We start from the raw sequence: 25,382 nt of genomic DNA, 5'->3' as shown, positions 1-25,382 counted from the left end.
TCACCTGTTTACAACTATACACCCTCACCTGAGGAAGGCCCTACAGGGGTGATCAAGCCCTGCAGTGTGTCCCTGCGTATTCAACACGATGCCCAGCAGGAATCTTTCCTCTTTATCCATAACCACTGGCTGCCTCTCTCCGCTGCCTCTGAAATAGTTCTGATGGTTCGGCGGAGGCATTGACCTCTGATTCCCAGGTTCTTTAGCAGTTTGGTGGTAGATACTGCAACGAACCCTCTGCTACCCACTTCCACTGGACGGACTTCAGTGTTCCAGCCACGACGTTGTGCTTCAGCAAATAAAAGCACTTGAAGAGATAGATATTTTACTCCATCCCCCTTTTTGTACAGCCGCTTTCTCCTTCCAGCTCCACTTCAGCTGAGTCTCGTCTTTCCACCACAATTTCCTCCCGTCCCAGAATCAGTTTTTCATCCCCGCTATCAGTCTTCCATTTTCTCCACCTCTGTGCCCCCAGACAGCGACTTGACGGGAATGCCTTCTTAGATCTGGAGATTCTCTGCTTGTCCATGACTTCATGTCTTGGCTCCCAGGCGAGCTCACCAGGGGCGGCCTGTCCAACAGTAGCTGAGTTATTGGATGAGCTCATTTTTGCTTTGCCGCCCAGAGAGATTACAGTACAACTAGCTTCTTGATGTTCATTCATGAAACCATGTCAGAGCCCTGAGGTTGTCCGTTGGTCACAGAGTGATCATTTAAACGTTCTTGTGACTTGTGAGTTTCTTCAGCCTTTGGGAGGCCGACTGTGGAGCTCTGTGCAGGACAAGGCTGTCTGCAGATTCATCAAATAGGCAAGCAGAAGATGTTCAGAACAAGAACAATAGGATAAAAGCTCAGTTCCTCTAATCTCTTCGTGTGCTTGGTGAGGTTTTTCTGCCTCTACTCCTGAATGACTGTTTTGTTCAAATAAAGCAGTTTTCCTTCATTTTCATTCATCAGTTGTTTTTAACTCGGCGTATGAGTGACCCACATGCTCCAAATTAAGGTTTTGATGAGCTGCACTCATCACTTACTCAGTAAACGACGCGCTGACGACCAGCTCAAGGGCAAAGTCCTGGCTCTGGGGGGCACTTCCCATAATAAGGATTTAGGGAAGTACGTTGTGCTGGTTTATCGACTGCCTGTAATAGCATCCTTATGTGCGTGTTGGCCACGGGTTCAAATGAGCTTACAAATCGCAGATGGAGGACGGAGCCAGTTGGCTAGACTCATTGACACGGTGAACTGGCCCGCAGCGCGACCAAACCGTTCTCTCTCCCCAACACTTGTTGTGTCCAACTTCCCATTGACTATGAACATGTTAATTTAGAGCAGCAAGAGCCAGGAGCTGTGTTTTTTTTTCTTGGCAGACTGTTCTTGAACCATCTGGACTTGGAGCTACATTGACAGGATGGATGTTTTGACTTGAACTGTTTCTGGATTTTACTCTCATACGCCGGGCTGTTAGCTTTGTTAACAGTTAGACACGTGGTTGCTGTTTCTCCTATAAATCCTGTTAATGAATATTTGTGACCAACTTTAACTTCTTTACCTTTTGTTATGGGTTTGATGATTGTGAAAGAGAGTCAAACTATCATTCATTAAGGGGGGGAAATGTACTGTGTCACTGTGGCTGCTTACTTACCAGGAGTGAAACACAAGCTGTATTCACACATGAACAAAACCTGCAAAAACGTCCTGAAATTTTCAGGTTAGGCTGCATGTGTGAACGCCAACAGAAATACTTTCATCCTGTCTTTACCTGCCAGCTTTCATGAAGAACTTTCATGTGATTTTGGGCTGTTTTGATATGACAACTTTCCGTGATCAATCTTTGAAATGTTAGCCATCAATTACCGATTAATCATTAAAGAGAAACGTAAACGTTTTCTGTCAAAAATAATGCCAAATGCATTTTTTTCCCCTGAATCAAATTTTCCTTCACGACACAATGTATATAACTGACAGTATTAAGTAGCTACGGATTGTATTGAGGTGTTCAAAACGTTAAATACGCTGAATATCAACGTGTGGAGCAGGCTCTTAATCTCCGCGGACATACAGTCATAAAAGTGAAGGCTCAGACTTCAACAACAGAAACATATTTCAGACTCTCATTGTCCAGTTTTCTGTCTACTCATTCTTATTGAGAAAAGTAAGCATGTGAACGCGGTCACGTGTCAACCAGGAGCGCAACCGGGTCATAATCAGTCCGGCGGTGGAGAAAAAAAGCGCTCGTGGAGCCCTGTCACTCAGCCGCAGCCCCCAGCTGAGCGTCTCCCCTGTGAACAACACCTTCAGTCAGCTGGTTCACATTGAAACATGCTTTAAACGTAAAACACCTCCCTGATAGCTGAACCAAATATGAGACCACATGACACACAACAGTCAATTAATCGATACTCGAATAATTGTTGACATCCCTAATGAGAACGCAGTAGGAATATTCAGCGGGAGGGTGATAATGTTTTTATCATGCAATTTGTGCAAACCTGGAAAAAATGACACATAACGGGATGCAAACAAAGAGGTTGAACAAGGATCAAATTCAAAATAAGAAAGTGAAGATGTGCACATCTCTGTTTGTATGATGCATTTCCTCCACTGTGTGCTTTGATGTCACATCCTGCTTTAGGACTCGTCTCCCCCTCACTCACCTGCAGCCTCGTCTGACATGCTGTTAGCGCTGTGTCAATGAGAACCTTTCTAAAACTTCTGGAAACATTCAGAAGTGTTTACGTGAAAGGGGCGACACACTGTACGAACCTTTGCACTTAGCAGTGAGCTGCCATAAACCTGCAGAGGCTAAACAGAAGGCCTGTGGCCCTGACTAATGAGCGCACAGCAGCTCTTTGATGCAGCTGAGGCAGGGGGGGTTAAGTGATGCAGAAAAGCGTTAACACCACCTATAGTCAAAGTGTGTCTCTTTTTTTAATCATGTGTTGCAAACTGGATGGGAGGTAATTGCCTGCATGATTTATGTTTGCATGTTGTGTGGCTTCAAACAGTCCTTAAACAGGGAAATGACTGATGCAGTTAGGTAACACACATGGTCTGTGTGAATTATGTGAGTTCACTAACAAGACTCTGATTATCCACGATGCTGAAACTCACTGAAACAAACAACTTCTACCTGGATACAAAATGTGGCTGTACTGTTTTTGTTTTCCCGCTGCCAAACAAACGTCAACATTTTTGTGTTGACTTCATAGAAAGAAGAAAAGTCTTTTAATAAAAAAGTGAGTCATAATTTCCAGCAGGTAACTCGCCAAGCTGTACCTGCAGCAAGGCCAGATTTCATGTTAATCACTTTCATGTCCTTTCTCACCACCTGTGCAGATGCAGACCCTCTTTGCCTTTGATGAAGAGGAAATGGAAATGAGGAACAAGGTGGTGGAGGATCTGAAGACAGCACTTCGGACTCAGCCAATGAGGTAAGCAAACTTTCTGCAACTTAAATGTGAACTCATCCTCGGCTGGAAACATTGAGGAGGGTTTATTTGATGGAGTATGAAGCATTAAGAGCCTTAGCTTGTGCATTATACTATAATTGGTGCACACATCTTGTTTCCTAAATGAGTCTGCTATTCTATTCTCCTCCTGACAGTTCTTAATTCATTAATATGTTAGACATGTTAAAGTTTTGAGTTAAGAAACACTTGTTTTAATTCAGTTTCAACACTAAATCATGGTCTCACAGTCGAGTCCAGCAACATTTCTGGTGGGAAAGAGATGCTGGCTGCAGTGCCAACAAACAGATCAGTGTGGCGAGGAGAGAAACAATTCTCCAACAGCCTTAATTTTAATTTTCCTCTGGTGTTAGTGAGAATGTTTGTTAGCCATGGTGCTTATGAAAAACTGGTTCTAAATGCACATCAGAGACCATGGAGGATTAGGAACTGCTCAGACTCTGCTCTCACCTCTCAAGTTTGAGTGAATCCACTCAGGACCTGCAAACCTACGTGGCACAGATACAGGAAATGACTTGGCGTCTCCTTAAAGTCACGCATTCCTGCTATTTGACTTTTTGAGGTGATGCCAAAAATATTCAGTCCGGTTAATAACCCAGCATGCTACAAAAAGATTTCTTTCCACGAAGTCTGCCTCTTGCCACAGAAGGATTACAGCCAAATCCTGCTTAATTACTCGCGCTTGAAACGCGCCCAATTAATATTATTTTAAGACCCACACCCCTATTTTTCCTCTCCACGATAAGGTCATCAGCAGCTGTTAGGCCTCACTCATCAGCACAAAGAAACATTCAAGGACGCTGGCTGCAAAACGCCTCCCTCTGCCCGTCAGCAGCTCCTTCAGAGCCGTCCATCAGCCTGCGTCAGTCCCATGATGCAGTGGTCTAGACCGGAGCGGGGGTGTTGAGTTTTCTCAAGGGGAGCTACGAAGTGCTGGACGTGATGTGAGGAGTGACAGAAACTCAGGGTGGCCGCAGAGTCTGGGTCACGTCTGGGTTGTGTGTGTATGTGTGTTTGAGGGCCAGCTGTGTCTTCTATGGGTCGCAAAACCACTACAACAGGAGACCAGACTGATATACGTGCAGCTTCTAGAGGTCTGATACGTCACGGGAGGTGGTTTTGCATCTATTTTATTTGATGTAGCTGCAGGTTTTCATCAGGATGCTGAGGACACAGACTTAAAGGTTCAGTCTGTAGAAAATGGGAATATTTAGCGATATCTGGTGGTCAGATTCTAGATCAAAACACTCCCTAGCTCATCCCTCCTGTGGATGAAACTCATGAAAGTGACGGTGGCCTTTGAGGACGAGAAGCTCCTGTGATGCATGATGAGTATGGTCCTCAATTAGACAAGTTTAAGCATCAAAAAGTTCTATCAATTCATATTATTTTGCACAAAACAAACCGTCTCTTCTTCTTTGTCCTTAATACATAAACGTGTGTGGCAGTTCCTGGTTCGTCTGTTCTGTGATACTGTAGAAACATGGCCGTGCAAGATGGCAGCCTCCATGAAATGGGATCTGCTCCTTATGTAGATATAAAAGGCTCATTCTAAGTTTATACACCAATTTAAACATATTTATGAGTATTATGTTCTACTTGTCACACTGCACACTGCACCTTTAAATGAGGCAGAGATTTAAAAAATACTGTTATTCCTTTTTTTTCCGGTTTAGTTGCAAAAATGTCAGCTCAACAATGGAGAAAATTCATGAAATAGGCTTGGTGTTAATGCTCTAAAGTCACATGCATAAGCAATTTAATTGCTTTGTCACAAATTAGAATTGCAAGTTAAAGGAACAATGCAAAATTTGTTTAATCCGCATAAGTAGGCTGCAAGCAAAAACGGTTAGCTAGACTGATTCAAAACACAATTTCAAATATGACCCATATTCAGTTTTTAGAGTGTGCACTTGTGCAGAAAACACCCTGGATATTTTTGGCATCATTGCACATGCTTTAACATATATTAGATAACACGTGCAAAAGAGAGGAATGATCCAATGCAACAGTTTCAGATACTTGGTTTCAAATGTTTGTGTTTCTCTTCAAATCATTGACTCTTATAATAAAATGCAGTATACTTATTTTACCACAATGATCCAGCCCCCACTCTCCTCAGTGATGCACCTGCTCCCATGCTGTGCACAGAGTGAGTTATTGCTCATTAGCACACATTTCTCAGGGCTGTAGCAGGTGCACAGAATGTGTGTGTTGAGGGAGAGTCTGTGCAGCGTGTTTATGTCTCAGCGAATCCCGGATGGATGGCTTAGGCGACAAAAAGCGAGGGATCTGTGTTGTATTATGTGACTATCACCTAAACATCCCCTTTGTGTGTCACCTCCGTGTCCCCGTGTGTGCATGTAAACTGTACGCCTTCATGGCAGCGTTTTCTAAGACATGGCAGTTTGTGTCTGTATTCAGCTTTGATTCATGCCCGCCTTTGGAGGCCTGCCTGAAGTCCCCCACCCCCCCCTCCTCCTCCCTCCTTCTTTCTGGCATTTTAGCGAGGCAGCTGGGCCCGCTTGTGAAGAGGTGCCCTTGTGCCGTCAGCCCGCTCCGCAGAGCCGCAGGACCCAAACACATGGATGGAGTGCAGGGTGCCAGGCAGAGCGCACAAAAACAGCTCATTGTCAACGAGCCACCCACTGCTGTCAGTTTCACTCACAGGCGGATTGCAGGCCAGTGAAAAGACAAGGTGACATGTGGGGGTCATATGTTCCCCTTTGCGTTACTGTAAATTAAAGAATGGGAAGAATACGGATGCAAATGCAAACTTCTAATGACCTTTGATTGAAATTACTGCGTCAGGGAGGTGTGTTGTGCAACTGTTATAGTTTGTGAGACAGTTTCAAGAAGTTCAAAGCAACTCTTTGTAGTTTTACTTCATAGTTTCATGCAAACAGGATCTTTATGAGACAGAGGAAGCAATCAGAATGGAACTTGGGAAAAGTCTTTAAGCTGTCACATTAACAAGGGATCACTGGGCGCCAGTGAGTAGGTAAAGTTATGGCTACTTTTGACATTTTTAAATTGTGCAATTAATCTTGATTTTAAATACAAGAGTATTTAGCAGCTCAAGTTAAATCACAACAATGTTCTTGTGTAAAATGTTCCTCTCTGATTGTGTTGAAGGTGGTGGAGCCCAAAAAAGGATAAAAGACGTACTTTCATTTTCAACTTGAGTCTTAAATTTGTCATGACGCTGCAGGTGGATATCAGCGTTTAGACCCGGGGTGTCAAACGTACCGCCCAAAACCGGTCCACCAGAGGTTCCAATACGGCTCATGGGATGACTTTGCAAAATGAAAAAATGACAGAGAAGACATTAACTGCAATTTTTCAATAAACATACCTGCTGTTTCAAATTTGTCCTACAATCAAACGGCTGACAGAGCGCACCTGAACGGCGCTCTGGGACAGTTTTCTTCTCAAAGTGAGGAAAAAGAATATTTGCCGTTTGCAGAATTCGGTGGAAATTCATCAACATTTTTTTTTTACCCCTGCATACAACACTGTCCAGCAAGCAAACTGTTCATGCTGGAGCAGGGGGGGTCCATAATAGTCATCTTTAGTCTTTTTCATTATTATAATCTATCTGTTATTTTGTTGTAAACATAACACTCTGTGTGTGTGTCAGGTGAATGAGAAACGTGTGCTTGGTGTGTTCGCTGCAGGTTTCAGTTCTTAAAGAATATAATTTTCGGCCCCACTATGAGACTCAATACAACAGCTGTTGTCATTAAATGTGAACATTTTCAGAATGTAATTTTTTTTGCACTAAAACAAAGGGAACAATTTGGAGTTTTTGTTATTTATAGGTTGTGTAATGATTTTAAAGGTCCAGCCCACTTCAGATCAAATTTGGCTGTATGTGGCCCCTGAACTGAAATGAGTTTGCCGCTCCTGGTTTAGACTTTCCTGAAGTCAAACTGATTTAAAAAACATGTAGCCCGACCAGACAAAGCATGAGTTCTTACCTGTGAAATATCTGCATCATGAGATATTAGTTTCCTTACAACCGGTTTCTTTCAAATGACTCAGCAGAATGTGTGGGATATTTTTTCTGCTTACTCATGTTTGAAATATAACCCATGAGGCGGGATGACATGGAGGTGAGTGTAACTGTGTTAACATCAGACAGTGAGAGGAAACAGCAGGCAGGTATGTTCCGTCTGAGAGCGCTGCTGTTCTCCATTTGCACGTTTACCAGAAATTGTTTTTATTGCTGGAATTGTAAAAAGCTATTTGGCGGCCCAGATGTCTTATTTCACAAATAAATGTGATTAATTATAAACAGCCATAAACTGAGACGTTTGGAGAATCCTCTAAATTTCTCTGTTATGCAATTTTATAGCTTATCTCATTTTCTCTGCCAGCAGTTATTGCTTTGTTTACCAGCTGCCAAATGGAGCATGAACCATCACGCTGCGGTCGTGTGTGTATACTCACATAGAGCTGAATTTCAGGCGAAGAGGGCTTGTTACGGTCGTTATACAAACACTAACTACCACCGCTCCATGTGTAGTCACATCAAGTTTGCACAGATTGGTGTGCATTTCAGTTGAGCTTACAAATAGTCAAATATTTATCCGCTCCTGTGGTCTGTAACTGCTCATTAAGTGCACTTGCATAAGAGCGGCTGACCTGCACTGATCTGTCCCTGCTGATGAGCATACTGTGCGTGCATTCTTGTATCTGCGATGTGATGCTCCACAATCAGTCATTTCCGCACTGAGAGGACTGCAGGAGAACAGGATATGAAGTTTTCCTGCAGGTCACTGAGGCTATGCTGGCCCAGAATGCATTGCAGCACCAAGACACGCTCTCTAGACATCGTTTCTGCAGATCTCTGTCAGCAAGAATATTGACTTGAGTCGACTGTGGCTGTTCCCCTCACCCCGCTCCTGTGTCAACAGCCCTTTGGACGAACATTTCTACCACATGCAAATATTATCCATCAAAATATTAGCAGCTAGATCTCTCCAAGGTTCGGCTTTAAAGAGACTGAACTTAATATCTGTGTTAAAATATTCACAAATGTCTGAGAGGGAGCGCAGAGTTTCACACCTTCGCAGAGTTTTGGATGGAGCATTGTTGAGATTTCTCACCCGTCAGTGCTGAGAACTCAGAGAGAAATGGAGAAAAATGAAAGCCAAGTTTGGTACAAACAGGCGATTGTGAGGAGATTGAGCATCTGAATGGCTGAATTTTGGGAGTTTTGGCAATAAACTATTAGAAGAAGGGTTGGTAGTGTTCGAGAGAAGCAGGGTGGTATTCAGGCAGCAGGCTCTGGTGTTGGAAAATGAAATCAATGCAGGAGCTTAAAACCACAGAAACCTGATGCAGCCTGTTTTAAAATGCTCACTTTACAGCAGATTAAACATGTTTACAGCCTGATACAACAAGTAGTTAACTCTCTATACCTTGTTTCTTTAATCCTTATACCTACACAAGTGAATATTCTTTATGAGGCTAAGAGTTATGCATAATCAGAGTTAGAGGAGCAGCTAATTTAAGTCGGCCTCTACAACCGCCTCGGTGATAACACTCAGACTGAAACCATGTTTTTTTATGTCTATGGTTGCATTCTCCTCTTACTTTCATCCCAAACAAATGTGTAAGGTATATTTACACATCAAGCAACCTGCAACGTGTTGTTCAGTTTCTCACCTGTGCATTCATTGAGCTTTTTGTGTGCTATAATCCTGCTTATTTATTCTAAGAGTCCACTCAGGCTGTCCGTACTGATGTATTTTTTATTTCAAAACGAGCGCCTGGAGGAGATATTTGAGGTCCAATTAGCCAGGTTGAGAATTTGACTCTGGTTTGCATTATGCATGAGGTTCAGACACATGAAGTGGATGAAGTTTACACACCGATTCAAACACACAACTGCTTCGTACAGGGCTACAGATAGAAATAAGAAGTGCGTCGGTGAAGTGGGGAGTGAAAAGGTGCAAAAGTGTACAGGTAGAGTAGATTTTTGTGTCTTTGTTTAGTGCTCTTTTCTTTTTCCTGACACTCCTGGACATTTTCACTGATGCAACCCAATTATCAAACTCTGATTACTGCTGGTCGGTGTTCACATCAGGCGCTGAAACAGCTAACGAAGCAGATTATACAGAGGTGTGTACTCAGCCTCTCTTGCCCTTGCTGCTCTTCAAAGTCTCCAAACTTCTGAGCTGCGTGAGCGCTCTGCAGTGAGCTCTGTCATTGTCAATCACAGCAGGAAGGTCACACACACACACACACACTCTCACACACACACACACACACACACACACACACACACACACACACACACACACACACACACACACACACACACACACACACACACACACACATTGAAGGCAGAAGAAGGTAGAAGTTAATGTAAATCCCTGCAGGAGGATCCATCAAGGCGATGTCAGACACGTCTACCGAGTGGTGCATTAAGACCGTGATGAATGAATGTTAATGCTACCTTCTCTCATCCCTGCTGAGGAATAACGGCGGCAAAACAATAACCCATCATCGTGTCATCCTTAATTAAATTACATTGATGTGCTGTTTGTGTAACCCTCACACACTACTGTGCGTGGCATAATGTGTGACTACAAACACAGACACTCAGCTCAGTGACTCAGTGTCTGATTAATGTGTGTGTGTGTGGTTTAATACACAGGTCACATGAGCAACAGTGGAAACATCGCTGTCACACACCGCAGACTTCTCCCTGTAGGTTTCACTATGAACACAGAACCACACATGTGCACCTTGGCCAGGACTTTCATTGTGATGTGTGTGTGTGTGTGTGTGAGTGAGTCAGTTTTATATGTGCTGCCCTTTGTTCTGCTCTTACTGTACCACAAGCCTCACATGGAGTTAGATTTATTTGAGCTAACACGGCGGTGATATCGAATGACTCCTCGTCCAAAACGTGCAGACACCTCGCTGAAAGTCAAAAGCAGCCGCTCAGAAGAACCTTGGGGCTCTTGTCCACACTGCAGAACAAGACGTGTGTGTGTGTGTGTGTGTGTGTGTGTGTGTGTGTGTGTGTGTGTGTGTGTGTGTGTGTGTGTGTGTGTGTGTGTGTGTGTGTGTGTGTGTGTGTGTGTGTGTGTGTGTGTGTGTGTGTGTGCGTGTGTGCGTGTGTGTGTGTGTGTGTGTGTGTGTTTCCTGCCTGAGGGGAGGTGAGTGGGAGTTTTGAGAGAGATATTTAAGAATGTGTGAACGTGGTGATTAAATGAAGGGCAGAAGTGAGGCAGGGAGCACACGATGGCGTATGGTTTGGGTTCTCTCTGTGTGTATTTCATGTTCAGGTTCAAGTTTGTTGTGGCAAAAGCAGACTCAACTGTCTATCTGTCACACGCGGGTCATCCACAGTTGAAACAGGCGGATTTTTTTCGTCTGCACCACGAAAACCTCAAACTGTCCAGTTGACTGGAGTGGATTTCTGATTTTCAATGAGAGCATCTGGATTAGTTACTGCATGTTCTGCTCATTGAGTGAGGATTTATGCTGATTAGATCAATTAAAATTAGATTAACTTAAATGCTTTTGAACTTAATTCAAGCATGGCATTGTTTAAATTGATATGAAACATCAGAAGACCTCACACATGATGACAGATTTAAGAGTTTTGTTCTTAAAGTGTGTGGAGAGCAACGATATGCTCAACACCACTCACCAGTCGGGGTCCGGGAGGCAGACACTCTCTCTACTTTAAGAGTAGGCTTCAAACTTTCCTTTTATGATAAAGCTTATAGTTAGGGCTGTGTCAGGCTTGGACCAGCTCTTAGTTATGCTGCTATAGGCTTAGACTGCCGGGGGAACTGACACACCGGGATCCTGTCTTTCCCTCTCTCTCCTCTGTCTGCCTGTCGCTCACTTTAACCCTCCCTGTCCAATTAAAGTTACTAACCATAGACCTTTCTGGAGTCCCTACAACTACTACTATCCCTCTCACCACTATTCATCTCTCTCTCAGCAGATGTGTGTCTAACATGAGTCTGGTCCTGTTGGAGGTCTCTGCCTGTTAAAGGAAGTTTGTCCTTCCCACTGTAACTTGCTAAATGCTGCAAAGTGCTCTGCTCATGGTGGATAAAGATGAGATCAGACTGAGTCCTGTCTGTAAGATGGGACTGGATCTGATCTGGTCTTGATGTTGGGTCTTTGTTAATAATAGAACATAAAGTACGGTCTAGACTTGCTCTGTTTGGAAAGAGTCTGAGGAGAACATTTGTTGTGATTTGGCGCTATGTAAGTAAAGATTGATTGATTGATTGGTTGATTGATTGGTTGATTGATTGATTGATTGATTGATTGATTGATTGATTGATTGATTGATTGATTGATTGATTGATTGATTGATTGATTGATTGATTGACTCTGAACTGGAAATCTTCTGTCCTGGGTTGTGATGGGTAGGAAGCCGTGAAGCTACAGAAATATACAAAAATACAGATGAAGTCATTTGCGGATTGTTTTTTTTATTGAAGCCTATAACAAATACATTTCAGAGTGTCCTTTAAATGTGGATTTGCAACCCAGCGTTACCTTTGAACATCCTTGGCTTTCACCGGACTCACACTGCACTCGTTTTCTGCTCCACTGTCACTTTTGTTTTAGTCTCTTTCAATTCCAACTTACATTCCTCGCGTCTTTCTTCGTCTGTCTGAAGAACTTAATGTGTGTTTGTGCATGTGTGCGTGTGTGTGGTTGGCTCGAGCTCGGCATTGTTCGGCTCTGTCTGAGCTCATATTGTATGCAGCAGTTGTTGAGCTCTGGCTGTCTTTAACGCAGCCACAGCGGCTTTTTAGGTATGCAGCGGTTGTTCCAAAATAAAAAAAAGGAAAAAGAAAAGGGGGGCCTGCACGCCACTCGGCTGAGCGTGAATGTCAGTGGATTTGGGAAGACGAGAGGAGACTCCAAAGTCAGAGGAGATGGGATTCATTGATTCAAGTGCTCACTGGAGAGAGAACAAAAGCAGAGGAGGGAGGAGAGAGAGAGGGTAAACACAGCTCACAGGTTTCCTTTCATGCAAAGTCGGGTTTGAGTGCCCTTTAAGGTGCAATGCATGTTAAACGTGCATGCACCTATCTCCCTACTTCCCCAGTATTACCACATGTACTTGGAGAAGGTTTGGTGCAAAGCTCGTGTGCATTCATCTGTGTGTGCTCACAAGCTTTTGGAAGGCTGTGGACAAACTGTCGGAGCGGAGCAAAGCTTTGAATCCGGTCCACTCTTTTGATCCCAGACTCCAAGAGCAACATCTCTCACCCTCTGCCCTCCATACATTAATCACAGGGATGTTCAGCTTAATTCCTCTTCCAGTATGAACCCCCCCTCTCTCTCCCTCTCTCTCTCTAAGGTGGCCTCGCAATAAACAGACAAGCGTATGACTACTGCCGGCCAAAGACTTGTCACTAAAAATAAGATGTGTAACTTTTAACACTTGGATCATTTCAGCCTTGCTCTACTTCCAGTGTCTGTGTTATATCTAAATCAAGTCATATCTAATAAGTTGGATTTATATTTTTGGCCACCTCGGCGTTGAGCGAGGGCCGAGAAGGCAGCGTGTGTGCTGAAACAAAAGCGTACTGTACGATGAAAGGTTGTGGTTATCTATGATTTCACTGCTTCGCCAAGGAAGGCTCTTTGTACCGATGTTAAGAGTTTAGATAGTTTGAAACTTTTCAGTTACAATATTTCATTTGTCATTTTTATTCATGAGTATAGAGAAGTACAGATGTTTTTTCCATGCCGAACAAATCAAGTGAGGGCGAGCCACGTAGGGATGAAGGAAGAGCACACAGCGACGTTAGCATTGAATCACAGACATAAAAACAACACCTGGATAAAGAAGGTGTTTCATTGAAGAGTAGAGATGCAGACCCAGCTCAATGACAGGCATGGTTCAGTATTTTCAAAAACTGTTGGAGCTTAATGGTCCTGTGACGTAACGTGACAATGTGATATCTCGGGTCAGAATCACTTGTGCACAAACATGCATGGATTATCTGAATCAAGAATCAAGAAATCTTTATTGCCAAGTGAGCTTGCACACACAAGGAATTTGGCGTGGGGAATGGAACACGTGTACTTAACAACAAGACAGTAAGGACAATAAATATAGAAACCAAAAGACTGACCTTTAAAATTCTAAATAAAAATACTATCAGTACAAAGAAAGGTATAGATGTACTTTTAAGACATGAGAAAACAGACAAAAACAACAAAAGTATCAAGGAGCTCCACACGAGGTCACCATCCATGGCACCATCTTGGATCTATCTGAAAAAGTTTTTGAACAAAACAAATATTTAACAGCACGAAGAAGAATCTTGGCGGTCAGCTGCTTATGAGGTCTGAAGTTTGGCTTCATTTTACCAAAGATAAGAAGGAAGTGAAATGCAGATTATGTCGCACAGTCATTTCTTGCACATCAGCATTGTGCGGCAGATGAAACCAAAATGCATCACCTTCAAACCTCACTCGTTGCAAAACTACGTCAGCTCCTGCAGCTGCTGAGGGACGGTCATCCTCCAGACTCTGTAATCGCATCCAGACTTAATAGCAAGATCTGATAAAGGTAGCAATCCAATGTTGAAGCTGTGCTACAGATGTCAGTGTGAAAGACATGATTAAAATATTACATCTGTTTAACGTCTTTATTAGAATTTAAAATTCCTGTGACATGAAACCTCAATCGGTTGCTTGCATGCATCCTGTGTGACCTCCTTGGTCTCGTCCAGGCTGCTGCAGATCAGAGGATTACGTGTCTGAGAGATTTACCGGTCATGCCAGGTAATGTCTGCGTGAGCATCTGCTGGAAAAATCTGGGACTGATTGTGTGTGAGCAGAGGACGAGCCGTGGCCTTGATGTAGATGATAATAATTGGATGATTTACATATCTCTGCGTTGTGTTTTTCCTCGTCTGCCTGAACAAAGACGGCAGTGAGAGAGAGAGAGAGAGAGAGAGAGAGAGAGAGAGAGAGGGGGAAACGTATCAAGAAGTGCAGACTCTCAAACCCCTCTTTCAGTTACTGTCCTCTCCTTGGTCCTTCTACAAGCCCTCATTTGTATGAGATGATTTACAAGGCCTCTCAGGAATCTTAGCGAGTGGGAAGGTCATTTACGATACAGCCCACAGAGTGCTCACAAGTTGTGGCTCCCCTACGTGTTTGTGTGTCCTCTCTGTCATACAGAAGGTGTGCCTCTCTCCTCAGAGCTTCATTAGTCACTGCTTCCTAATTAGTTCAGCTAATGAGGGCTGACTGCAGGAGACAGGAAGGACTCAGGGAGGCTGTGACAGTGTGCAGAAGCTCAACGTGTTAGTGTTTATGGCATTGATTTTAAGAAACACTATTAGTTTGGAATAGAGATGCTGATTAGTCTCTGGCTTGTTTCCTTCATAAAAGTTGTCTGATAACTTTGCAATCCAAAATGTTGTGATACTTTTACATGCCTCTCTTTTCACACTCCTCCTTTCTTCCTCTCTAATAACTAATTTCCCTCTCTTTCACCCGCAGGTTTGTCACTCGCTTCATCGAACTCGACGGCCTCACCTGCCTCCTCAACTTCCTGCGCAGCATGGACTACGAGACGTCCGAGAGCCGGGTCCACACCTCCGTCATTGGCTGCATCAAGGCCTTGATGAACAACTCGCAGGGCCGCGCTCACGTCCTCGCTCACCCGCAGAGCATCAACACCATCTCCCAGAGCCTGCGGACGGAGAACATCAAGACCAAAGTGGCGGTGCTGGAGATCCTCGGGGCTGTGTGCCTGGTGCCCGACGGACACAAGAAGGTGCTGCAGGCCATGGCACACTACCAGAAGTACGCAGCGGAGAGGACTCGCTTTCAGGTAAGGGGGGATACAAAAAGCAGGTTTCGCCAAGTTTCCTGGTGTCCAATTCCCTGATTAAACAAAGCAAGTGACTTATTACAAAGTGAAAAACACAAATACTGCACTAATCAAAGTTACAGCAAGTAATCAAACAAGTTAAAAGACTCTAGAGACACAGATAACAAGATTCATCCACTCACCGCCTCCCTCAAAGTGAGGAGAGTGATGCATGCTCATGCTTCAGTCCAAACATCTAGCCTTTGGGAGTGATAGACAAATACCTCTGAGTAATTCTAAAATAAATCAAGTTGTGGTCATGATGATGAAGTTGGAGACTCATGCAGCAGCACCTCAGACTGTCCGTCTGGAGCTAAGTCAACACTTTAACCCCGAGCCTTATTAAAGGCAGGTGAGGACATCCAGAGTTATTGAGGTCAGGCTGTCTTTAGTGCTTTAGCGACTAGCAGGATTGTGTCAACAAACCTGGTCTCAGCGACCCCCCGGGGGTTTGTGGTAAATCATGCCACCTCGGGCTAAGCTAACACCACGAGAGCTGAGTGATTCTGGGGCTTTCATGATGTCGGTGTGAGTTATGATCAAGCTGAAAAGTGTGTTTGTGTGTGAGGAGAGAGAACAGTGACCCGTGTTACCTGCTTCTCTTGTTTGAATAACTCAGTTTCCATAAATCAAGGTTTCTCTCAGTCATGTTCTTGAATTCTTGCTCAGTTATTAACTCTTTTCACGTCCTGACTTTGTAGACGTTGCTGAACGAGCTGGACAAGAGCACAGGCCGCTACAGAGACGAGGTCAACCTGAAGACGGCCATCATGTCCTTCATCAATGCTGTGCTCAACGCTGGAGCTGGAGAGGTCAGCATGAACACCCAAACACAGATCATCGCATGCATGACAGCGCGTCACAACTGGAATATCACTTCAGTGTTTATGGAAAAGAAATGATGGAAACATTTAACAGGGGTGACAGGACTATGCATCCACACACCTGATGGCACACACACTTGAAAGCTTCATGCTTTTACTCGACCTTCTAATGACTAAAAGCCACAAATACCACATTAACACCTTCATATTTTTGTTTTTATTTCATGTTTTAAGGACAACCTCGAGTTCCGCCTCCACCTAAGGTACGAGTTCCTGATGTTGGGCATCCAGCCGGTCATCGACAAGCTGCGAGAGCACGAGAACGCCACTCTGGATAGGTGAGAGTGAGGCTCAGTGAGCATGCAGCAGCACAGACCAACAAACACTGATGCATTCATGTTGTCCTCGAAGTAATTCGCAGATAAACAGACGCAGACTTGTTATCCTTTCATTTTAATTCCCTCACTCCAACTACACTTAATCAAGTAAAGGTTAGGAAGATAAAGCTGCAGGGAAAGTTAAATCCCCTCTGTTTTGACTCACCGTGCAGGCATTTGGACTTCTTTGAGATGGTGCGAAACGAGGATGACTCTGAGTTGGCCAAAAGATTTGATATGGTGAGTAACCGTAAAAGCTTTTAATGATACCTGCATTTATTTAGGCTCAAATCATAGGAATTCAAGCAGAGTAACGTTCAGATTTGATACTAAATCAACTCTTTCTCTTTTATTACAGAGTCATGTAGATACAAAGAGTGCCGGTGCCATGTTTGAGCTGATCAAGAAGAAGCTGAGCCACACAGACGCCTACCCCAACCTCCTCTCCATCCTGCAGCACTGCCTGCAGATGCCCTGTGAGTAGCCTGTGGATGAAATGTGTGAAGTTCTGCAAAACTGTTCATTAAATCAAATGCATCAAATCTGCAGGGAATTTAACATCAGAGGTAAAAACTTTGTGTGTGTGCTTCTCCTCACGCAGATAAACGTGGCGGCGGCAGCCTGCAGCACTGGCAGCTCTTAGACAGAATCCTGCAGCAGATAGTCCTGCAGGACGACAAAGGAGAGGACCCCGACCTCGCCCCTCTGGACAACTTCAGTGTTAAAAACATCATTCGCCTGTAAGTTTGAAATCATCTTCCTTCACGTCACTGAGTTCTTACACTTAGCATGTTTTCTAACTGAAGACATGTTTTCATGAAGTACTTGAGAGGATTAGATAGCTCCAGAGGTTCCTGGAGAGACATCGAGTCGTGCACTGAGGCATAGCCGGCAGGGAGAGCAGCACTGGGCTATCATGAGTTCTGCATCAGGAGTCTCATTACAGAAAACTATCCGATCTGCTGGATTATCTGAACCTGAGTTTTAGAGATAGGAGAAATTCAATCTTCTTATCGGTACAGAAGCATTTTCCAAACTCACGGTTGTGTCCTTTCCTTAACTCAATCCTGCAGTCAGCACTCACGTTGGCAGGCCGGTATCTGTGTTTACAATGTGCATTACACTGCCTGCATCCACTGCAATGACTTTTCAGTGTTCAAGACGTGGTCAGTTTTAGCTTCCATGAGTTGAGCACACTTATCCCTTTCATATTTTAATGTTCATGTTGTCCCCGTCTACATTCTCCTTGCTGAACAGGTCTTGGTGCAGGTAATTTAGCACATTATTTAATTTCAGGAGTGAGTATTTGACATCCTAACTCATGATTTGTATCTTTATTTCTTTAGTTGGGCCACTTTTTGTCTTCAATGCAGCTACAAAACATGTTTCTGTTTCTGAAATCTTAGACACTGTTAGTAGCTGAGATGATGGAGGGTTTGAGGCACAGACACATCAAAGTCCTCACTTGTGTAATTGGACCAGTTCAAGCTCTTCTGTCCGGGTAGTTTTTATTTTATTTTGCGTTTACCGTGTCAGTGTTGGGAGAGGTTAACGTGCAGGAAGGTGAGATGAAGCTGCAGCAGGGGGTCGCGGGTAGAACAGGAGGAAGAGCACGGATTAGCATGAAAGAGGAAATCTGAGATCAAAAGAAAATTGCTCTAATCGCGTTAAACGAGCCGACCGGCCAAATCAGCTGTTCAGACGCGGCGAAGCATCGACTGAACTTCATGTGGAGGAAAACAAGAGAAACAAGACGAAGCATCAGGACTCAGATGTTGATGCTTTCTGTGTGACACTGAGGAATCTGTCTCTAGATGATCTCTAATGAGGGGCAGATTTTGTGGTCTGGGTTTAGTGACTTTGGAGACTAAGCTGGACTTGTGTTCAGGAGCCAAAGACCAAAGTGTGAGCTGTGATGTGAGCGTTAAGAGAGGGCAATCTGGCGTACGATAGGTCTGCCAACAGTTAGTTCAGACTCCTTTCTTCACCATCATTCTTCTTTCAACTCTCTTCCCCACTTATTTTTAAACCAAGTTTCAGATCAGTGATAAGCTTGTTGAGTCTCCATCTAATCTCTATCTGAAACACATCATGTACAACAGAAGTTTTCAAAGGGTGGAAGGAACAGCTTCTTGCGAGACAATTCTGCATGTAACAATGTTTTTATTGTTGTTTAAAGCCTGATGCATGCACACGCACATCTTAATCAGCCCATGTAAACAAATGGCAGATGCAACCAGCTAATCCTGTGCAGATATTTAGTGCAGTGCATGTGTGGAAGGGGCTACAGATGCTGCATCTAAGCCCTGACATCCATTCAGTCTGCTGCAGAGCATTCGAACCCTACATCTCATCGAACACTGCTGCCAGATTCTTGTTTTTCCGTCTACTTACTTGGAGTAAATCACGCTTGGAAAAAAAGGTGCATAAACTCAGGGCTCCCTGTTGTTTTGGCTGCATGCCAGAGGAAAATGCACTTAACGTCTCATTCTGCAGTGACTAAGAGGAGGACGGCTTTAAAACAACTGTTAAAACAACCGGGAGACAAAGTTATCCATCATCTGCGGTCACCGTTGCGATGGCGTTGACTGCTCACACGTGTGCATGATCCAAAAACGAACACTCACACAAATTACATTTTTCCACAGCTTTGTTAGGAATTTATACGACCAGTTAAATTAGCTTTTTTTTTAACAAGTTGGATCCATGAGGCGTCGCTTCAGTTGTAATTAAAACAGCTCCGACTTTGTAATCAGGTTCATTAAGGAAAGAACGTCGAAGCCTGAATCTGATTTGCTTTTTAATTGCCTGCATTGGAATTGATTAGGAGCATTTAGGCTTGAATCATTAGCCCTTATTGGAAGTCATACCTCAGCACTTTCCCTTCTCTTCTTCTCTTTCTCTTCATCAGTTTTATTCTCTGTGACACTGAAATATGTCTGTTCTCTCAACTCTAGCCACGGCTTCAACCGATGCTCAAGGTTTCACTTTTCCAATCTTCCCTCATCTTAATGAACTTCTCAAATTAAAAAAAACAACCTTCAGTTCCTCTCCTCCTTAAGTCATCACACGCTAACTCTTGTTTTTAACTTGTACTAATAGGCAGTCTCCGTGATTGCCTTGCTATAAGGGACACTCATCTTTTCTCACATGTGTTGATCTCCTATTTACAAAAAACATCTGCATAACACGGTTAAAACCCTGAGCTGAACTACATGCCAAAATGTATAACTTTGAATATGAGAGCTTGATTAATTTTGGCACTAATGTCGTGTTTTACTGCTTAAAAGAGCAAACTGCGTCAACCAAGTCCCCGCTGAACTCCACTCACCGGACTGAGGTCGTGATTTTCGTTAATGATCTTCTGATTACAAAACTGATGTTTGAATTTCCTCCAAAATGTTCCGTCTGGACTTGGTTTGGCTGCAGTTGACCCCTACATGTTATCATGTTATGCAGAGCTCTCCTCGTGTTATTGCTCTTTCTGTGTGTGTACTCATTTCCTGTCTGCTCTCCTCACAGGTTGGTCAATGAGAATGAGGTGAAGCAGTGGCGAGACCAGGCAGAGAAGTTCAGGAAAGGTAAGACTTGTTTGTCACACTGCTCTCTGCAGGTGAGGAGAGAAAATGCATCCTCAGAGTCTTTTTATTTCTGTGGGTCTGCTCCTCTTTATGAACCCTTTTTATTTTCTGAACTGTAATCATCCTTTTTGTCTTCTGTTGTTTTCTTTAGATCATGCAGAGCTGCTAGCTAAACTAGAGAAGAAGGAGAGGGAGTGTGAAACCAAGACCACGGAAAAGGAGGAGATGATGAAGACTCTGAATAAGATGAAGGACAAACTGCAGCGTGAAGGAGTGGAGCTGCGCTCGGCCAGGGAGCAAGTCATGGACCTGTCCACACGGATCAATGACATAGCTGTGAGCAGTGGAGCTTTTTCTATTACATGCAACGCTTTCTTTAGGTCAATGTTGTGATGTAATCCTGCAGCTAACTGCTAAATAAACTCATAATAATAATAATAATAATAATAATAATAATAATAATAATAATAATAATAATAACAATTTTTGTGCAAAATATGGAGCCCGTGTGGCAAATTAAAATTTACATTAGCATTTGTTTTAATCCCACAGGATAAACATGTGCACAGTAAATGTTAAGAATGCAAAGTAATTAAAGTTAATAAACGTTTAAAAAAGCACTTTGAAGAGCAGACATTGCAGTGTCTCATAAGAAATCAGTTAAAGGCAAACTTGTACCACATATTTCACACACTACAATCAGCCATGACATCATGACCTCTGAAAGATGAAGAAGATAACATTGGTCCTCTTGTTGCAAAGGCACCTGTCAGCTGTTGGGTTATGTCAGGCAGTGGGTGAACATTTCTCAGACTTAAGAAAGCGAGCGACTGACAAAAGGCCAGATTGTAACAACTGCGGTCGGAGCATCTCCCAAACTGCAGCTCTTGCGCGGTGCTCCCAGTCTAAAGGGGTCAGTACCCACAGAAAGAGGACCAAGGGAGAAAACTGATGAACCAGAGACAGGGTCAAAGGCGGCCAAGACTCACTGATGAGTGGGAAGCGGATGGCTGGACTGTATAGTCTGATCCAATAAGAGAGCTACTGGAGCTCAAAGTGCTGAATAGTCAGGGCGAGTTCTGGTAGAAAGGTGTCAGAATGCTCAGTTAGTCCAATCAGAATCAAGTATTTCACTCATCTGGGTAATTATGAGTGGTATTTTAAAGCTCCAGCAGCCTCTTTTGATCTGTTTGAAGTGAGAACATTTCTACTGAAGTTAATCTTGATTCTTTTCTGTCTCTTCTCCAACAGAGCGGCGGCAGCGTGTCCTTCCCTCCTCCTCCGCCCCCTCCCGGTGGCCCCATGGCTCCGCCTCCACCACCTATGATGGGCGGCTGTCCTCCACCTCCTCCTCCTCCGCTTCCATTCAGCTGCCCGCCTCCTCCACCGCCTCCACCTCCACCGGGAGGCCCGCCTCCTCCACCGGGAGCACCTCCGATGTTTGGAGCCCCGCCTCCTCCCATTCCCTCCATGTTCAACTCAGCAAGCATGCGCTCCAAGTCCATCCCTCAGCCTTCTCATCCGCTCAAGTCCTTCAACTGGGCCAAACTAGGAGAGGTGAGAGAACTTTAGCTGCCTGTTTGGTGTTGTGTTGTTTATTCAGATTATTCCTGACGTCTTTAGATCAGAGATTTATTTCTGCAGGATAAAAGCTAAGGGATCTTTTTTCATCATAACAACATGTTTCAAAACATCTACTCCCCTCTGATTTGTTTTCAGGAGTAGCTGAACATATATCGTCTGAGTTTGAAATGTTAAAAAGTGTTAATCTCTCATGTCTCCTCACCCCTCTGCAGAACGTGATCAACGGCACCATCTGGAACGACATCGATGACCTGAGAGCTTTCGAGATCCTCGACCTGAAGGACATAGAGAAGATGTTTTCAGCCTATCAGAGACAGCAGGTTCGGATTCATTTGCATAGCGGGGAACATTTTGAAGAGCAAACTTTATTGATTGTAGTTTTATTTTGGGAATGTTTGGGAAATGTTTGTTGTTTTAGTATCTGTTCGGGTTTTAATGAAGTCTGAATTCACCCTGATTCTTGAGTGTGTGAGTGTGATGTGAGAGAAGGGATGCACAGGGAAGAATATTTGATGCTGGTTGTCCTGCCAGCTCTTATGGCTGAATGCTAAATGATATTTGCACATTGATTTTCAGGAACTAACACACTATAATCAATCAATCAGTCGGTCTTTATTTATATAGCAACAATTCACAACATTCTAAAGACATGTTACAAACAGAGGAGGTCTAGACCACCCTGTGTTATATTATTTAAACACACCCACCATCAAGGGTAAGATATGATCCTGTCCTGTCTTATTTTAAAACTCAATCTTGATCCACCATCATGCTTAACCTTCTGCCGTACGTTAAGAGATGAAGTGCATGTTTTTTTTAGATAATGTTAATTATTATTTTGTGTAACAGTGCACACTGCCACCTGCTGCAGAGAGAATAATGGAGGATGGAATTAAATAATCTGTGTAGTCATCAGCTCGGGTGTTTTGTGCATATTAAAAGCTAGAGCTACAAAAAAATATTCATCACAAGAGAATATATTATAATTTTAATCATAGTTTAATCTATAAGGTGATATTTCAGATTTAAATGTAAGAGGATTGTTTTTTTTAAATGATGTAAGAGCAACATTTTGGGATTTGATCTAGTGGTTTGACAAAAGGAAGTGATTTAAGAGTTTAAATTTGAGCTCAAGAACTTTTTAGAACTTTGAGACATTTTGTAGCCTAATGAATAATCCAACAATCAAAAGAAAATTAATGATGACTCACACAAACTTAACGTAGAGCCCAAACTGCAGCATCATATGGACAAACATCCATACATCGTATTTACTCCACTCTCCGTGATAACGAGGAGATTCTGGATGTTTTCTCTAGACATCGACCTATTTTTCTCAGCATTTTTAGATTTCAAAGCTTGTTCCCTGTGATGTTGTTATCTCACAATAAACCAGGCGTGCTTTTTCGGGATAATGAGATCCCGTTGGAGAGAAGTAGCTTCTCTTTTTTTTAAGTTGAAGTCTTGAGAAAACATTCAAACTAACTCATCAGAGGAAAAGCAAGACAAGGAAAGTCAGTCGAGCTCTTAAAACACAAACAGCAATGACTCAGCTGTGTTCAAACATGAATCGAAGGGTGAATGGAGTAAATAAAATGTGTGCATGTTTGCTCACGACTGTCCTAGACAATCCAAGAAGTTGTTACATTATCATGCATCCCTTAGCGTGTGTGTGTGTGTGTGTGTGTGTGTGTGTGTGTGTGTGTGTGTGTGTGTGTGTGTGTGTGTGTGTGTGTGTGTGTGTGTGTGTGTGTGTGTGTGTGTGTGTGTGTGTGTGTGTGTGTGTGTGTGTGTGTGTGTGTGTGTGTGTATAGATAACAGGATGGGGTTTAGTTAAGAGGACTCTTGAGGGTTCAGCTGCAGGCTAACACGAGCAGCTGTTCACTGCCTGACTGCAGAGATGCCACACGGCTCAAGCTTTGCCCCCCCGGTGCACGCAGAGCATTTGTGTGAGAACTTGGCATTTTGTCTGTGTCTTCACGGGGCTCATGGTTTAGGATCAACACAGTCATTGAAATCACGAGGAGTCGCCGCCACACAGGAAACTCTGTGCTGACGCAGATGCTTCTTAATAGAGAGGCAATTGACTAAACTAGGACTAACTAATAGGTTAATTACAGTTCACACGCCTCTGGGAGTGATGGCGTACAGTACACAGTGATTACCTCTCTGAGTGCTACAAACTAATTACACACCACTTGTCATGTGATAATACTCATGCAGTTGCATAAATTGATATATTTTACTGCCTCTAATGGCTTTAAGTGGAATGTTAAAACGCCCTAATGAGTTTGTAGTAATCGCAGTTTAAAGGCTCGATGAAGGAGCAGCTCTTAACCTCTATGGAGGCATTGTTGAATTTCTTTATTATGTATTTTACTGCCGTGCTTAAAAGCCTTCTGACAGCTAAAAGCACAACTTCTCCTTTCAGGCTTTTATTAAAGGGAAACGGGTCGTTTGAGGCTGTTGCCGACGCTGATTTACCGAGGGTATTTATTTATACAGAGCAGGTTTTTATTGGCTCAGGTCGGCGCTTAAATGCAGATCTCTGGATGGAGCCGCGTAAAAAGCCAAGATCACTCTGGCTCTGACAAGTTGGTTCCATTTGGCGAGAGTCGGATTGAATTTAACTGGAGAAATGTGCAATGTTTATACAGGGCATAATTGCTTTTTTAAGCTTGTCATTGGCCTTTCTTTTCAAAATGGGCTTTTGTTTACGTTTGCCCTCAGTAGGATCAGAAACCACACTCATTTTTCATTTTTCTTGTTTTTCCATGTCAGGACAGATGTAGATGCAATCAAAAGAATACATTAAAACAATCGTGACCTGTTTAAGAATACAGAAACCAAAGTGAAAAGAGATATTTCAGACTTTCATGAGCCCCTGATGACTCAGACAGAAACACATTACTGGGTTTTCTCACTGAGGGCTTTCCAGCTGCAGCTTGTAGTTTGCGTAGATGTAGTTCTTTGAGCTTGCCACCACTTCGTTTTCTGCTTGAAGTGCTAATCTTTGCATGTGTTTTCAATTTTTTGTGTCTCTCTGCACTCTCCGATTGCCTGCGCAGGACCTGCTCACTAATCAATCCTTCAAACAGGTGAGTTCAACTTCTCTCAGCATCTTTATCTCAGTTTTACCTTCACTTCCTCATCACCTTCTCTGCTGCAAGGCAACAGGCACACAGAGAGCCCATTTATTTGTATCAGGAGTGTGTTTTTGAGTGACCCAGTGTGAGTCCAGAAACACACAGCTACCACAACACAATCTGTGTGATGCTGGACGCACGTGCAGCATTTTAAGAAAGTTTGTTTGCACCATAAGCTGCATGAAAGGATGAACGACAGAACATCTCACAGTCCCTAAAGTGAAGCCAAAATAAGTCATAAGTCACCAGAAGAACAGGGATGTTTTTGCTTCCTTTTTTTCACAATGGGAGGAGATGTAGTCATCAACGGTCTATCGAGGATGTATTCAGGGACATATTCAGGTAATGGTCACCTGCATTTTGCAGCACTGAGCCGACACACATCCCTGTAGTTGCACAAAAGCGTATGAGTATCTGGACCTAAACTGCTCCATGTCCAGATTTTGTCACACACATGTAGCTTGATCAAAATGCAAGCTGTCACGTGTCCTGCTTGGATTGCAAGAAGGA

The 25,382-nt window shown here is 43.4% G+C and overlaps 1 protein-coding gene and 1 long non-coding RNA gene across 2 annotated transcripts in view; one reads left to right on the top strand and one right to left on the bottom strand.

Annotated features, from left to right (window-relative positions):
* daam2 (dishevelled associated activator of morphogenesis 2) overlaps positions 1-25,382 on the top strand; it is a 125,000-nt gene that overhangs the window by 78,486 nt on the left and 21,132 nt on the right. The window contains exons 5-16 of the mRNA XM_034675073.1: positions 3,337-3,431; positions 14,988-15,321; positions 16,062-16,172; positions 16,419-16,522; positions 16,735-16,801; positions 16,920-17,037; positions 17,163-17,301; positions 20,084-20,142; positions 20,294-20,478; positions 21,394-21,699; positions 21,939-22,046; positions 24,795-24,824. Of these exons, the coding sequence (XP_034530964.1) occupies positions 3,337-3,431; positions 14,988-15,321; positions 16,062-16,172; positions 16,419-16,522; positions 16,735-16,801; positions 16,920-17,037; positions 17,163-17,301; positions 20,084-20,142; positions 20,294-20,478; positions 21,394-21,699; positions 21,939-22,046; positions 24,795-24,824 (1,656 nt within the window). The remainder of the gene's footprint in view (positions 1-3,336; positions 3,432-14,987; positions 15,322-16,061; positions 16,173-16,418; positions 16,523-16,734; positions 16,802-16,919; positions 17,038-17,162; positions 17,302-20,083; positions 20,143-20,293; positions 20,479-21,393; positions 21,700-21,938; positions 22,047-24,794; positions 24,825-25,382) is intronic.
* On the bottom strand, positions 14,112-20,027 carry LOC117806251. Its single transcript, XR_004629635.1, has 3 exons — positions 19,893-20,027; positions 15,024-15,374; positions 14,112-14,396 (listed from the first exon to the last, which is right to left on the bottom strand). It is a non-coding gene; the product is annotated as an uncharacterized LOC117806251 (long non-coding RNA).

Source organism: Notolabrus celidotus, chromosome 22 (genome assembly GCF_009762535.1).
Source record: "Notolabrus celidotus isolate fNotCel1 chromosome 22, fNotCel1.pri, whole genome shotgun sequence".
Lineage (NCBI taxonomy): Eukaryota > Metazoa > Chordata > Actinopteri > Labriformes > Labridae > Notolabrus > Notolabrus celidotus.
This window is presented reverse-complemented; position numbering and strand designations above follow the sequence as displayed.